The 17,192-nt window shown below is 46.8% G+C and overlaps 1 protein-coding gene across 2 annotated transcripts in view; it reads left to right on the forward strand.

The window, feature by feature from the left end:
* FIG4 (FIG4 phosphoinositide 5-phosphatase) overlaps positions 1-17,192 on the forward strand; it is a 420,643-nt gene that overhangs the window by 1,735 nt on the left and 401,716 nt on the right. For both annotated transcript variants that reach the window (XM_088460480.1, XM_088460479.1), the window contains exon 2: positions 12,698-12,815. In XM_088460480.1, the coding sequence (XP_088316606.1) occupies positions 12,753-12,815 (63 nt within the window). In that variant the 5' untranslated portion in view covers positions 12,698-12,752. The remainder of the gene's footprint in view (positions 1-12,697; positions 12,816-17,192) is intronic.

The raw sequence follows: 17,192 nt of genomic DNA on the forward strand, positions 1-17,192 counted from the left end.
ACAAGCACTAGACTTTACCAGCCTGGGCTGGTGGAAGTATAGAGGGAAGACTTGCAGTTTGGGGACTTCCCCACCATGTTTCCAACCTGCTGCATTCCAGTTGGCAAAAGGGCTGATTTCCACAGGGAAGTTGGGCCACCATTCTGCATGCAACCAGCCCTAGGGTGTAATTCAGTTAGCTGCTGGACTTACCGCAGGCTTTTGACTCCCAAGTTAAATGCCCAGAGCAATATAATTATATCCTGTGGAAAACCCCGTGGCTAATGATTAGGTATAGATTCCAGATTTATAGGGGTATTCAATATGGGAGCGATAACATCGTTTTTGCGTTAATATCACACTTATGACGTCGTTATCGCAGGTTTTAGTTTTACACCGTATTCAATTTCAAAGACTTATCGCAGTTTTGAAAAGTCTTTGATAAAAAACGGTGATAACTTTTCACCATTGAATAGGTGTCGAAAAAAAGTGCAGAATTTGGGTTTAGGGGTACAGGCTTAAAAAAAAATAGCCTGCACCCCTGGGAATGACATTTAAAAAAGAACTGTGTCAAAAAAAGTTTAAAAAAAAAATAGGGACATCCCAAAAAATTAATGTAAAAATTGGGAAAAAATGATTAACAATAGGGAAATAGGTTCAGGGCTATTCTGCAAGTATGCGGCAGGTGTTTTGTAGAATATATTTATAGCGGCAGGTGCACAAATGCAGAATTTTTAAAAACTTACTTTAGGGACATCAAAATATTCTAGTACCCATTTTCATGTACCCTAAATTTGATGGGACCACTTAAAAAAACGAAAAAAAACACCTAAGTGCTCTTCTGTATCACTTCTTCAATGTCGGGAAAAAACACCTGCTGCGGCTATTTAAATCCCCGACTTTCATTTAAAGGCTAAAACGGGGGTACCCATAGTGATTCCCCAAATCCAACTTCGGAGGCTCCCGTTTTCGTTAATTTTATATTGAATACGGGGATAAGCGGGTGCGCGCCCGATACTTTAACGCAGGTAAAAGTAGATATGAAACGTTAACTTCGACAGTGAAGTTAACGTTTCATATTGAATACCCCTCTAAGTGCCCAAAGCAAAGCAGCCACCACGTGCAGTAAGCCTAGAGGCTGCACTCAATGCAGATTTCTGTTCACACCCTCCTGAGGTGTGAACAGACATCCGCATTAATTGGATCCTCGGGGCTAACTGTGTACTCATTTTTTTATTTTTTATTCTCTTTATTTAAAGTAGTTGACATAAAATACAGTGCAGTGAAAAACAAATGCAATACAAGTACAGCATAGTTAAAATAAGTGTGCAGTAATTTATTTGTTTAGATTCGGGAGCTAAAAGCCTGTGGTAAGGCCCACAGTTAATTGAATTCCCCCCTAAGTGCCAATATCACTAAGGCTCTTCTCCATACACTATGAGTTTGAGGGTATTTGTGAGAATAAGTTACATACTACATAATATATACTTATAATTACAACACTTATGTAGTGCATATAGATATTCTTCAACAGTTTTGTTCTAAATAAAAAAAAAAAAATATATATTTTTTTTCTTTCCCACATTAGGTGCAGAAGGTTCATAATTAAATAGTACTGTATATACCGAAAGTTTTGTCATACTTTCCATTATTGTGTTTTCTTGTGCTGGAGTATAGCAGTAGAGGGCACAAAGCACCAATGAGTCTGCTTTATGAGCTCTTTAGTTTAACCCCACACAAAAAAGACCTCACTTTATTGCCAGGGTCGGATTATTGGCCCCATGGACCTGGGGCTAAAAATAATCAAGGGCCCATTGTGAGAAGTGGAGGAGCTGTGACCAGCGCTCTGAGGATGTGACCAGTGCCATGTGACCATGTACACCCCTACTCTATCAGCTCCAATGTCATCTTAAATACGTGAAAGTATAAAGATTATATCATTTTGTCAGGAAAATAGAAATGCAATTTTAATACTTATATGTAATTTATGACTTTACGCGTGGGAGGCTGGTTATCATGCTGTCATGAAGATGGGCCAATTTTTATGTGGAGGCCTGGACTGTAGTGCCATGCACACCATTGTTAATCTGGCCCTGATTGTTGCCTTTTTCCACGTTTTACTCAAGTGAGACTAATGGGTAATATGTAGGTAAATATTGATATCAACTGGTATATTTCAGTACAGTTAAGTGGAACGGATACCCGTTGTGCGCACACGAGATCTGGTAGACAGACCCACCCCGCCTACATACACGCCAAGGACCAGGCATCTCAATTCCACGGTATCAGTACCCTTACTCCGGTGCTCTCTCATCCAGCCGCAGACTGAACCATTAGAAAAGTACTGAGGTAACTGGAGTATTTTTTAATCCCTCTTCCTGTCAGCATTGGATGTCTGCTGTCCATTCCTGGCTATTACAGCTCTTCTGGACAAGTGTTCGAATTCTGCACTACAGCAAGGCTAATGTAGGCTCATCTGCTTGACCCAAGACGTTAAACTTACTGAAACCCATGTGCCTTAACACTGCAACATGGCGGACAGCACTTAGAACATATTTTATAAACTTTATTATAAAACTCAAGAATGCATAAAGATATGTTAAAACGAAGAACAATATTGTTTTTCTTATGAAATTCTGCATCTGTTTGATGTCAGATGACTACCTTCCCACTTAAAAAAAATTACATCCAAGATTGCCGACTTCAAGATGGCCACCATACTGGTGACATACCCTAAATAGTTTTCCACTCCCATATCATATGTGTAGACACTAGATTTAATTTTCTTTACTAATTTCCTTTTTATAAGGGTGTTTCCACACTTATGGACCACTTTGGTCATTGTTGAAATGGCGATATTGAACTTGTCGGCACTGCAGAATGTCAACATTTTGCAAGTACCAGAGGGGGAGGCTCAGTCTATGGACGGGTAAGGTTAGGGTTAAGTGCTTGGAGGATGGATAAAGATACCGCCGGAAGAGTGCTGCAGTATCTGCCAAAAGGCATCATGACGTCATCGTCAGACATGTAAGACACCGCTTGAGCTGCCGTACCAGAAAGATTTTGTCAACTTTCTAATCACGTTGACATTTAATCAGTGTCGATATGACGAATGTCGACATTATGAATAAATGTACTGTGTGTGTGTATGTATATGACTTAGATGAAAATTGATCATACCATTGTTGGCCAGACAGCATAGTTTTCAAGCATAAGCTAGCTATAGTGGATGAATATTATTTTTATACATTAAAAAAACATATATGGTAAGTGCCTTATATCTCCCCATTGTGTTTTCTCAGCCTCTATTATAATAGTCTGTGAAGTAGCTAACATTGCTGCATATTTAACCAGCTAGAAATGTAAATAGGCGATGGAGACGCTAAATACCAGTTCATTTATATACATAACTGTAATTATTAAAATACACACAATCATAGGGGGGAGGGAGGGGGGTGGGCAAACTTTTTTTCCCCCTTATTCTATAACTAGACTAAATATTTCAAGGAAACACATACCCTAAGATTTCCCTCCCCTCACTATCTGACCATCACTGTAATTGACCAAGTTGTAGCTCCATGCACTAAGGAAAGGTCCCTTTGCTCTTCCTCCAGGTAATGCACTTCATCAGTAGTGAGTGGTAGTGCAGCAGCGCCTTCCCACCAATACAATCACTGCCTCCAGGAAGATGATCGACCCAGTAGTTGCAGCAGTCTCCATCGTATCCCCGTCAGCAGTTCCTCATATAGTATATATATGCCACGAAGCAGAGCCGATCGCTGCAGCAGCTGACCCGTGCCCCTCCAACAAGCCTGAGCCTAGGTAAACATTATCCGCTCTCCTACCCTCTTCGTGCTCTTGCAGAGAATTTAGTTTACAGTACTGACTCTGATTCTCTCGTTGGAAGTTTATCTACTTGTGCCGATCAGGGCCGGCTCGAGGCACGCTCCAACCGTGTGGCCGCACGAGGGCGCCACCATATTCGGGCACACCGATTTCCTAAGCTTACTGCTCTTTAATTGCAGATATCCCCGCTGCCTGCCTGCTTCCTAATTGTAGTGTAGTGTACACCTAGACACACCCACTACACACCTTTCACATCGATATTGGCAGGTCTCACCTTGGATTTGTACACTCATCGATCCCGGGCGTGACCTGTCTGAGACCCCTTTCAGACCCGTGGCCCGACCCTGCAATAATGATGGGTCGATCACGACACCTCCATCACTGCTGAGCCAGCACTTGGAGATGACATCCTCTCTAAGCGCCGGCTCTCCCTATGCAGTGAACTGGACCCGGGTCACCCGTTCACACCCAGGTTGAATTGCCGGGTCGCTCGGCCTGGGTTATTTCAACTGGCCCCTTTCACACTGCGCAGTAACCCAGGTTGCTGCACGCTCAGGTGCAGTAATGCGGTTATTTGATGGCAGTGTGTGTGAAAGGGGTAGATTCAGCCTTCGTTGATCGGGCAGCACGGTGTGCCGGGCCTGCTCACAGCTCTTCTCCCAGCCTGCCTTCTTCCTCCCCCACAGCTCTTCTCCGCCCACCTGCTTGCTTCAGAGTAGCAACAGTTTGGGCTGGACGGGGGGCAGGGTCTCCTTCCCGAGTCCCCACAGCCCTCCACCTTCTTCCTCACAGTCCACACAGCTCTGTGCTGCGCCTTTTCCCTCCCAGTCCTCATAGCTCTTCACCCTCCCCAGTCCCTACAGCCCTCCGCTGGGAGAGGGAGAGTTCGGGCGGAGCATTCGCTTCCCCAGATCCTTTCCTGACTGCGACACAGGGTGGGACTGCGTTAAGGAGAGGCTGAGGGACGTAGGAGAGGAGGCTGCGCAGACCGAGGAGGTGGTGGAGGGTTGCCAATCGGTGAATGATTTCTGTACACTACCTGTGCAGGATTGCTAACACTCCGTACTCCTGACAGATGTCCTGGTTTCTTGATTGTCCGGGGCAAACCCCGGATGGGTGGTAACGAATGCAGTCCTATAAAAAGTGGTAACTGCAGAAAATATGTGGTACATCGAAATATACAATAAAGCTCACATTCTTGTAACTCCTGTACTATGCAGTCTCATTCTATCCTGCTTGTCCAAGCACGAGACAGGTTGACCATGTACTTGAAGTCTGATAGGGGCCCTTCAGTACACCTACAATAAGTGGGTTGAATCGGCGATTGCTTATAATCAAGGGGTAGGTGGTTGAAGGAAAAAAGGTGCTGCAAATCCCAATCCTAGACTCCCCCAGGTCTAGCTATAGCAACTTGTAACTGAAAATGATCTGTGTACAGACACACATGTATCATGAGCGGGATTGCGCTCCGTAAATGGTGTATGAAAGATGATATATGCGAATAAATAAATCTGGAATGTTCTCTTGAACTGACAGATCTTTGTTTATAAGAAAAGGGTCTTAATCATATAGGTGGTGAATGTGGTTGAGCAGCCCCAATAGGGGGGAGGAACAAGATGATGATGGGAACTGGTTATATGTAAACAGGGGGGGGGGGGGGGAATGAAGATCAACACCACAGTGAAAGACCAATGTGATTGTATTGCTCAGTAACTTGTATTGTTGGTACAGTGGGAGGGCGTCCCACACCCCACTGAACCCAAACAGAGATCCAAAAAAAGTCAAATTCACAGTTTAGGAGTATAGTTAAGTCAAACAAAAGTTAGTTTGTATGCAGTCACAGTCTTAGTGAGGCCTCACCTGATGATAAGCATCTGAAGATTCCCGGTCCTGTTCTGTCCTGCAATGAGACTTCCTGCTCCCCTCTACTGTCGCCGATGGTAGGGCCGTATTCCGGTGCTTGGCGCTGCACGGCTACCGGCTTGGCCCCCACAGAATCCGTATGCCGTATCTCGTGCAGCACCGCGATCTCGCGAGAGGTCGTGGGCTACAAGGGATCACGCGGCTCCGAAATCCTGTGCGCTCTACTCGCCAAAGTTGAGGAGACTTTGGCAGACAGGAAGGGAGGATTAGGTCACAATGCTGGCAGTGTGGTAGAGAGAATAGTGATAATGCTCTGGTGCTCCTACGCGTGTCGGCTAACAGCCTTCCTTAGGGAGTGATGGTCAGCGCCATCTTGGAGGTGGAATTTAAATCGCATTGGGCGGGCTTCAACCCTGCTGCAAGCCCACGTCATAATGTAAACAAAAGTTGCCATAGCTACTGAGCATACTCACACAAACAGACACGGGGAAGAGGAGGAGGATGTGGGGGGCGGAGGTTGTCTTCCTCCTAATATGAGAATAACTGAACATCTGTTATTAAACTGTATTGGAGACATTAGAATACCTTATTGTAATAGGGACTACTCGCTATCGCATCTGGTTGTCCATAACCTGTATTCTATATAAGGGAGAGAGGAGGTGATGGGGAGGGAAAAGGAAGGGGGCGAGAGGGATATAGAAGGATCATCTACTTCACTTTACTGGCTTAAGATGTGTTTGTAACTTCAAGGATGTATTAAATTCCAGGCGGACTGATCATACTATTTCCACCCAGTTGATCTATGTACTGGATACCGTGTCTACATCTATCTTAATACACTGTGTCTACATCTACCTTCAGTACACCTGTTGACAATTTTGAAATGTTTGCCCAGCAGCCTTCTTTCCAACAACTGTGGCAGTCAAAAGATAATGGTATACTATCTGCAAGTGCTCAAGTGAAGAGTGTACCTTAAAGATAATGAAGCCACAATAGACTTTTTCTCTGGGGCAAGCTTTTACACTAACTTTGATTGGAGCCCTTTTAATTTTCTTTAATGGAGCATACACTCTTTTCTATTGGTTACAGCGGGCTCTCTTCAGTATGTATCAAGCTTACATCCTTCTATGAATGTATATATAATATAGATATGTATACAACATAGGTTGGGCTTTACAATGAATTTGACAAACATTTAGGGCGGAAGTCAATTGATTACGCGGTCCGGATCTCCCGTCTAAAGTGACAGGAGATCGCGGGCCGCCATTCAATTGCTGCCGTTCTTCGCGCTGATCGCGCCCATACAGGTCAGGTTTAGCCGCGTAAAGCAGCTAAACCCAACCAAAGTGCTGGGCGCGATCGCGAAAAGTGATGTTTGGGCGCCCAAACATGTCACTTTTCGCACATTTCAGCTCTCATCCCCCAGGGGCTGCGAGCTGAAATGTAGCGCTTGGCAGCTGATCGCGCTCGACAGGAGCAAGAATAGAATAGCTCCGTCGGGCGCGATAGGGGATGAAAAGAATTCAATTCCGCCCTAGTATTAATAGTTGGAAAGTGTCTACTCTAGGCAAACCACTTCCAGAGACAATCCATTGATGTTCCCTTTTCCTTCAACTGTGATTTAAAGATTACTCAAACTCAAAACTTGATCTAGTATATATCTGTAAATTAAGTTGCATTATGGTGTCTGCAAAAAAGAATCACACTTAACATCCTCAGACCCCCTGGCATTTCAGTGTGTAAATGTTAATATTGAGCGTAATATTAACACAAGTTAAGTAGTCTGATGTTGGTTTCCAAAGCTGGCTCACTGACTTATTTTCTTTTGAGTGAGTTGCGTTTACAGTGTGTTTTGAGTCCTCGTTCCATGCCCAGAGTTTAATGCACGTTATATCCATTGAGAGAATTTTTGTGTTGGCTGTACATTGCCTTGCTTCTTACTGCTTAATTAATCATGTTCTTATTCTGTTTAATATAAAATAGCCTCTAGGCAGCTCCAATCCCAATTGTCCCTTCTGCACCGTGGATGAAGATGGTGTAATTTTTCTTTGCAGTATGTTTGTCAATACCTGTGGCATTTTATGCTTTGATTTCTTACTGTTGAGCTTGAAATTTTTAGTTCTTTGTAGAGTATATTGTGTTTATTGGACTGGTAATTTCAGAGTTGTGGTCTCTGTATAGGTCTGTTGACATGACAGCTTTTCTAGTCACCCTTTATGTATGTCAGATCAGTTTATGCAATTGAAAGATAATGTATGTTATCCACAAAATTGTTGCAAGTGATTCCCCATGTATGTAGGGATGTTTTTTGCGTAATATTGGTCTCTTTGACCAATATTGCATATCTCTGTACTTGTAATTAGTGGTACGATCTTCAAGCAAACTTGGATGTACAGTATGGCTTAAATTTTTTTTATAAATTGTTTTATGACTACTCATTTAACTGTGTTCTGTATAACAAATTCACATAGGTAAAAGTTTGAGCAGAATAGCAAACCGTACCTTTCATTTATCTATAGATGTCAGGAGAGAGCCACATTTAACAATAACTGAAAGTGCATATTTTCTTCTGCAGAGGAATGAAATGCTCAGAGCTATAACACACAAATGAACAAACAAAATTGTTTGTACTGTATATATTGTTTGATATAAAACATTACATTTAGCAGGCTCCTGGTGATAAGGAGTAATTGCATTATTGGCTCTAATCACTTCTTTTGGTGGGATTTGGGAGTTTAATTTAGTACAGACACATCTTACATTGCATTCAGGCCCTGATTCAGAGCCGGACGCTCTGACAGAGCGCTCGCTCTGAATCAGGGCCGTCCTTCCTGATTTTTAGAGCGGCCTCCTGGCCGCTCGTATAGCTGTGGGTGACCACCCACAGCTATAGCGAGTGACCAGGAAGATGGTCGCGATGTTCAAGACCATCACGACCATCGAGCTTGCAACGAGACCTTTGTGGTAGGGTCTCCTTGCCGCAAGCCCTGGAGTGCTTTCGGCTCTAACAGAGCCGAAAGCTCTCCCACTGACATCACTTGTGATATCAGTGGGGCCGGCCCCAGACGGTAGGCGTTCCCATGGAAACGCCTCCGTCTGAGCAGCCACACCCCCGGCACGCCCACCAAAGGGGGCATGCTTTTACTCAACATTGACATCACGCCCCCCTTGGTACGAGACCCGGAGCGACAGTTTGCCCGTCGCTATCCGGGTCTCGCGCATGCTCACGACGGAGCTGGCTCCATCGTGCGCATGCGCACTGGGCCAACATCGACCCGCTTGCAAGCGCTCAGCGCTCGCGAGCGGGTCTGAATCAGGCCCTCATTTCACTAAACTAAACTCTGAGTGAGAAGAAGGGTTGGCTAAGTAATACAACTTGTCCGGCGGTTCAAATCCTGACGCCGGAAGGCCGACAGCTCCAAAGGTAAGTATTAACTAACCTCACGCCCCCCCCCAACCGTAACCGTCCTTTAGGGGTGCCTAACCTCCCTTCCTAGTGCCTAAACCTAACCCCTCCCCCTTCCCTGCAGCCTAAACCTGTCTTTTGGGGGGTTGCCTAATCCTAACCTACCCCCGGGGGTACCTAACCCTAACCCCCCCCTTCCCCTAGCCTAACCCTAACCCTCCCGTGGGGGGGGTGCCTAACCCTAAGTTCCCCCCGGAGCCCTAAAACTTAAACCCTCCCCCCCAGGCGACTGTCGTTCGGTATGCCAGGCGTCGGGCTCCCGGCGTAGGTCTAATGATAGGCGTCAGGATTTTGATTCCAGTCATTAGTACCTTGCCGGGATTTCACAGTCGGGAAGCCGGCGGTCGGCATTTCAACCGTCTGCTTCCTGCTTGCATTCCATGCTGTCTACAGAGCCCCATGCAACTCTGTAGCGCTGAGCGTCTTTTTATGCGACTATTTACTTTCAAATGTGTCTTATTCTCAAAGTGATGTAAATAGGAAGCACAAGCAGCTTCTGCTGATTAAAATGATATGAGCATGCCTATATTCTGTGTGCAACTGCGGTTATATCTGCATGTGAAATGCTACGTTACAGTGGCAGGGGCTGCTTGTGCTTCCTATCTACATCACTTTGAGAATAAGACGCATTTGAAAATAAAAAGGCGCAAGAAAAGATGCTCTGCGCTACCACATCACACCACAACATGGCGCGATTAGAAGGGCTGTTTAATGCGAAAGGAAATAAGATGTATGTCGACACATCTGTATATAAATCTAAAATAGTTTTTTTTTTTGGGAACACATTACAATTGATTCACAATTTTCCCATGTATGCTATAAGACTAAGATTGGCTAGTTAAATAAGGTGAGCACCATGTACAGATAATATAAGTCTATTCCACTGTAAAACATTATTGGTTAACCTCTCTTTTTGAGTGAGTATAAATTGATTAAATAATCATGGGAAACTCAAACTGAATAGAATATATTAATAACATTTATTGTATTTAGTTTTAGCTTTTTTAAGACTATCTTCTTGCCTGACATGAAGCACTTTCATAAAAACCTCTATTAACTACTGTATAATGACTTCCCTAAATTTATTCGGGGGGGGGGGGGGGAATTGGGCAGCCTAAAACAGGCCACATCTGGTTGGAACCCTCAACATCAACCAACCCCATCTACTGCATTATTGCACCCCAGTCATCAGGTTTGAAAGCCCCAATGTGACTAGCTCGCGCTCCACCCCATTATGAACACCCAGACAGTCCAGAAAATACTTAAATAACGTGTGCTCACATCCATGTGAAACACACAAATTATTTTTGTTGAAACATTCACGTTTCACTTTTACAGGAAACATGATATTGCCACAAATGAATCCATGGAGAAGAATTCAATCTGAATTATAGTTCTGGTGGTGCAATTCCACATGCCGACTAGGGAAAGACTGTACGATTACGACATTGTAATCGTATAGTCGTTCCCCATCCCCTGCAGTGCCTACACTGAATGATCAGTCGTTCAGTGTAGGCACCCTCCATCATCCCCGAACATGGGCAATCTCTCGTTATCACCAGATTGACTGGCATTTTCGGGCGATGATTGATGTCGGAAACGACTAGCGGGAGGGCGCATCGCTGGTTGTTTCCGATGTCGTTATCGTTCAATCGCTCATTAATATAGCCTGGTGGATGTGCGCCTTTAGACTGGTTGGGCATTATTCTTCACTTTGCATGCTGTATAATGTAGCAATATACACTGGTGGCCAAAGTTGCGGACACATTTTGAAATGTGAATGTTTTTCAACTTTGAATGCTTATAAAAACTGTTATACTTCACGCAGTGCAATGATTCATATATCAAATGAAAGGAAATTTAATGCTGAATTCAACACAATAAACAGAGGTAAAATATTTGCATTACAAGGGAAGTTATGCTACTTTCAATCAGACAAAGAAGCACAGAATCGTGAGATTCAACAAGCGGATTGTAGTGACAGCTACTACCGTACCAGCTAATCGGAATCGTCGTTCTGAGGACCAATCAGCTGTCGTTTATGAGCAGGTGCAAGGTCATGTTCAGAGGTGGGAAAGGTCAGTTTGGCTGTTTCATTTTGCAGAATAAAGTTGGTTACTGAAGTGCAATTATGGTTGGATGTTTGTGTGTATTGTTTAGTGCTTTTGATGGTGTAAAAAATAAGTACAACATTGTCTTCCAGGCAAAGTGGTGACTGGTCACTCAGGAAGAGATCCAGGATTGTGATGTTACGTGAAAATGGTCTTTCGTATGCAGCAATTGCAAGAGAAGTTGGTGGGAATGTGACAACATCAGGAGTACGAAAGTTGTGTTTACGCTATCAGGAAACACAATCTATACAAAACAAAGAAGGAAAAGGCCAGAAAAAGTGCACAACAGCTGTTGATGGGACAGATGGATGTCATCTGCGGCCATTAGCAGTGAACTGAGTGCAACTGGTGTTTCTGTCAGTGCAAGAACGGTATGGAGAAGACTAACGGAGGCTGGCCTAAAAGGTAGGATTCCCCGAAAAAAGCCATTGCTGACTAAAAAGCAGCGACAGAAACGAATACAGTGGGCAAAAGAACCCATTGCATGGACAGAAGGTCAGTGGAAACAAGTGATATGGAGTGACGAAACTAAGATATCGATATTTGGTAGTGATTGGGGAAAATATGTGAGACGTCACATCGGGGAAGAGGTACATCCAGATTGCATTCAAGCGACAACAAAGAATCCTACAAGTGTTATGATCTAGGCATGTATGACAGCAGATGCTGTAGGCCGCCTTTATGTCATAGATGGCACACTGAATAGCAGAAAGTACATTGACACCATCCTACAACCAAAACTTCTACCATCTATCAGGGATCTTTGTCCAGATAATGTCCCATTTTTTTTCCAGCAGGATTTTGCTCCCTGCCACACTGCATGGATATGCCAACAGTGGTTCACGGAGAATGACATACAGGTACTGGGATGACCAGGAAACAGACCAAACCTGAACCCCATAGAACATTTGTGGTTCCGTTTGAAAAATCTGGTACCTCTGAGGCATCCGGCCCATGAAAGACAATTAATTGAGGCTATAATTTTCTCAGGGCACCACATAATAAAGAAGGAAGAGCTCCAAACATTGGTTGGCTCAATGCCACGTCGCTGTGCTGCTATCTTGAAAAATAAAGGATACCCAACAAAATACTGATAGGACAGTAACATCATAAGTACACAGGGATCTTCACCATAAGTGTTGTTTTCACTGCATAACTTCCCTTGTAATGCAAATATTTGACCTCTGTTTATTGTGTTGAATTCAGCATTACATTTCCTTTCATTTGATATATAAATCATTGCACTGCATGAAGTGTAACAGTTTTTATAAGCATTCGAAGTTGAAAAACATTAAAATTTCAAAATGTGTCCGCAGTTTTGGCCACCACTGTGTATTCAGAGTAGAAGCCATTTTCTAGCAGTCTGCTGTGTGAGTTTTTACTTACTCTATTTTTGGCATCCATACTTACCATTCTCTGTTTTGTATTTAAGATAAATCACCTCTATGTCCTAAGAGTTGAACAATATCGCCCTCATTCGCCTTACAATGCCTCCTGCTGCTCATCTTATAAGTGGTATACAGAAGCTAATACTTTATGAGACAAGAGCGGTGAGTAACTGTATATAGAGCTATATTTATGGTTTAAAGGTCAGCAAAACATGCAAACAGTAAATGTAGCCACTTGTACTATGAACCTTTGTGTTTCTAAAAAATACACAGTCCAATTAATGATTTCATGTCTAGATTACACTGTGTGAAATGAAGATTATAACAACATATATTGAGGGCTAATTCCATCCTGAGCGATGCGCCACCTGGCAGCACCATGTCCAGCTGTGCCATCTGTTAAGGTAGCCAGATTTTGCTAAATTTCCTGCACACCTTTTGTAACGTTTCTGGCTGCGGAAGTGCCTTTGCCTAAGACTCTTCTCAGTCATCATATTTCTACTTCAGGGTCCATAGGGTATCCACAGGATACCTTGGGGTATAGGTGTGACGTCAGTCATCGGGCACCAAAGAGTTAAGCTTTCAGCCTCCCAGGATGCACTAGGTCCCCCTCCTATACCCCGCCCCCGAGCCAAGGCACCTCAGTTTAGTTTGGTGCCCGGCCGTCGGGTGCACCTGTCGGAGTGGGGGCTAGAAGAGCCCCTGAAGCTTTCTTCTATGCAGCTGCGGCTGCACATCTGGATGTACAGCATGGACAGTCAGTCCTGACGTCCATGCTGTCTTCCCTACACCTCCGCCGGTACCAGAACGCCGGTACTGATCCGGGGATGCTGGTGAGCATCTGGGGTCACAGCTAGCGGTGACCCCAGATGTTCCGGACCATGGCCGGATGCAAGGGGGACAAAGGTAAGCAGCGGGGTCCCGCGGTGGGTCCCCGCTGATCACATGGTCCTGAGTCCCAAGGCAGGGGGCTCCCTGGGGACTGGCTGCAGCGTGGAGCCAGGCGACCAACCTGCACTTCCACTACCCCCTGGGACAGCGGACCGCAGCAGAGCGGTAGCGCTGCGGCGTCCCAGGGGTTAAATGCATGCCAGGGGAGCGCGCCTTCCCTGTCTCACAGCCGGCGCCTCCCCCGCTGCACACAGCCCTCTCTGCACGCTGCCGACTGGTCCTGTGGCAGCGCTCCTCCCCCAGGCCAGCCTCCTCTCTGCTCCTCGGCGGCCATCTTCCTCTGAACGCATGGTGAACGCTGCTGGAAGCCTGGACAGAAGCATCGTGGTCTGGGTCCCCCCGCATACCTCTACTCCGATTTGGCTCAGGTCTGTGTATGCTGCGCTGTGTCCTACCAGGCCCTGCGTCTGCGTAGTTGATTGATCAGCGCTGTTAGTGTAGGAATTGATATTTCTTTGCATTGTATGTGACTGTGCTAGCGCTGCTGCCTGTAACTTTTCTTCTAAACTGTCAGCTTTATTACTATCCCTGTTCTTTCTGCTAAGCCCTTGCGGTGCGGTGCTGCAGGGTGGTCTCTCGCCTATTTGATATATAATTGGTGAGAGGGGTCACATACTTGGTGCCATCATGTCTGAAAGTGATTTTTCTCTCCGGCTACAGTGTACTACTTGTAAAGTACCGTTAGCTGAAGGGGAGGGTAGCGCAGAGGGCCTCTGCCGGCAGTGTTTGTCCATGGCGCGGCCTCTTACGGTTACAGCACCGGTACAGGAGCCGCCCTGGGCTTGTTTCGCTCAGGCGCTTACAACCTTAGTGGGCCAGTTAGCTCCGCAACCCGCGTTTACACCGATGGGTTTGTCTCAGCAGTCAGTGGTGTCGTCACCCATGCAGGGTTTCCCATGACAATTGGTGGTACCCCACAGTCTCCCTATTTCCCCGCTCCCGGTTTCTCAGGAGCCGGCGTGGGTTAACTCCCTGACGAGTTCTGTACAGCACTTGTCGGATGTGTTGCAGGGGGAGTCTGTGATCCGGCCACATAAACGGCCGGTGGCGTCTCTGTCGGCTCCTTATGAGGATGACGAGGGGACGTCTGATGATGGGGAGATTCTGGATCCTTACGATCAAGAACCTCTCCATACTAAGGACGCTGACGCTAAGTCCAAGGTATATATTCCTGGACTTATTCGGGCAGTCCGCACAGCCTTGGTGATTGAGGACGAAGTTCCCCCAGCGGCTAAATCTAAGTACGCCTTTTTTAAAGATGTGAAGGGCGATGCCACAGTCTTTCCTCTTTTGGGTCAGTTAGTGCACCATTTAGAGGAGGCGTGGAAACAGCCTGGCAAAAGATACCAGCCGCAGAGGCGCCTGGCGGTGGGTTATCCGTTCGCGGATAATTATTTTGCAAAGTGGGAATCCCCTCCACAGGTGGATTCTCACGTGACCCGTCTTGTCCGTAGTGCCACATTGCCGATGCCATCCATGTCCTCCCTTAAGGATGCTATGGACCGCAAGGTGGAGATCTGCCTGAAGTCCGCTTATTCCCTTGCGGGGAGGGCAGCACGACTGGCTAAAGCCATTTGCTGGGTTGCCAGAGCGATGGAGCGCTGGGCGGATTCATTAGAGGCATCTTTTGATTCCGACTGTCCGGCCGAACAGGCGGAGTTGATTGGTAATCTCCGTGATTCGGCCACTTATATCAACGAGGCGGCCTTAGACATTAGTACTCTGGTGTCTAGAATTTCTTCAGCAGCGGTGGCTGCTCGTCGCACCTTGTGGCTGCGATCCTGGAAGGCGGACGCAGATTCCAAAAGGGGTCTGGAGGCGTTGCCATTTACCGGAAAAGTTGTCTTCGGTCCGGATCTGGATAAGATTGTGGCCACGCTGGCGGCAGCCAAATCGGCTTGTCTCCCGTCGGCTGCTGCTCCTTCTGGTTCTGGACCATCGTCCTTTCGGTCATCTAGGGCCCAGGGCAGGCCCAAACCACAGTCTTTTCCTCGACAGGCTGGCCCTAAGAAATCGACCAAGCCCCGGAAGCAGGCATGGAGTACCAGACGTCCGGCCCCCAAGCCAGATGACAAGCCTGCGGCCTGACGGTCCGGGCCTCCCTTTGGGGGATCCCAGGGTGGGAGGCCGCCTGCTGCAGTTCGCCCAGTGTTGGTCGGTCACTACGACAGACACTTGGGTCCTGGAGGTGGTCTCCCACGGGTACGCCCTCTCCTTCCGGCACAGACCCCCGGCTCGATTCTTCACCATGGGTCTACCATCAGACCGGAACAAGGCTACGGAGCTGCGGAAGGTATTGCACACTATGCTCCAGGCTGGAGTTATAGTGCCTGTTCCATTCTCCCAGAGGGGCCAGGGTTTCTATTCAAATCTTTTTTTGGTACAGAAACCCAATGGGTTGTATCGTCCGATTCTCAACCTCAAAGCTCTCAACAGGTCTTTGCGGGTACCGAAGTTTCGGATGGAGACCCTACGGTCCATCATTCTGGCGCTGGAACCTGGGGACTACATGGTGTCATTGGACATACAGGACGCTTACCTGCATGTCCCTATTCTTTTGCGCCATCAACAGTTCCTCAGGTTTGCAATCCGCAGCGACCACTTCCAGTTTCGGGCGTTACCTTTTGGCCTGGCGACAGCACCACGTGTGTTCACCAAGGTGATGGCGGTCATGGCGGCTTCTCTGCGGCTGTAGGGAGTCCGCATGTTGCCGTACTTGGACGACCTTTTATTGGTGCCAGGATCTCCAGAGCTCCTTCTACGCCACTTGGACCTGACCATTGCGCTACTGCAACGGCACGGCTGGATAATCAACTCTCAGAAGTCCACTCTAATCCCGTCTCGGAGGATTCTGCACCTCGGAGCCTTATTGGACTCGGAACAGCAGAGGATCTTCGTGACGGAGGAAAAGATCTCTGCTTTACAGTCGAGGGTGCGCAGTTGTCTGCTCAGTCGCCGGGTGTCTCTACACTCGGCGATGAGGTTACTGGGCTCCATGGTGTCGGTGTTCGACATGGTGGAATATGCCCAGTTTCACTCCAGACCTCTGCAGCACCTGATTCTGTCCAAGTGGAACGGGCTGCCGCAGTCTCTGAAGTCCCAGACAATTGTGCTCACCCCGGAGGTTTGCCTGTCCCTTGCCTGGTGGTTACAGATGACCCATCTCAGCGGGGGACATCCGTTCTGGGTTCCAAATTGGGTCCTGTTGACAACGGACGCCAGTCTTCGGGGCTGGGGAGCAGTTTCGGGTCCACACTTGTTCCAGGGCAGGTGGACGCCGACAGAAGCGGAGCTTCCAATCAATATCTTGGAACTCCGTGCGGTCTTCAGTGATCTCCAGCAGGCACATCGGGTTCTCCAGGGTCGTCCGGTACAGGTCCAGTCGGACAACGCTACCACCGTGGCCTACATAAACAGGCAAGGAGGAACCCCAAGTCGGGCGGCTCTCGTGAAGGTCTCTCGGATCCTGGTATGGGCGGAGCGCAATCTTCCGGCCATATCAGCGGTCTTCATCCCGGGAGTGCTAAATTGGGAGGCGGACTTTCTAAGTCGCCAGGACGTTCATCCGGGGGAATGGTCCCTGCACCC

This window comes from Taudactylus pleione, unplaced genomic scaffold, assembly GCF_031769625.1.
Source record: "Taudactylus pleione unplaced genomic scaffold, aTauple2 ptg000046l, whole genome shotgun sequence".
NCBI lineage: Eukaryota > Metazoa > Chordata > Amphibia > Anura > Myobatrachidae > Taudactylus > Taudactylus pleione.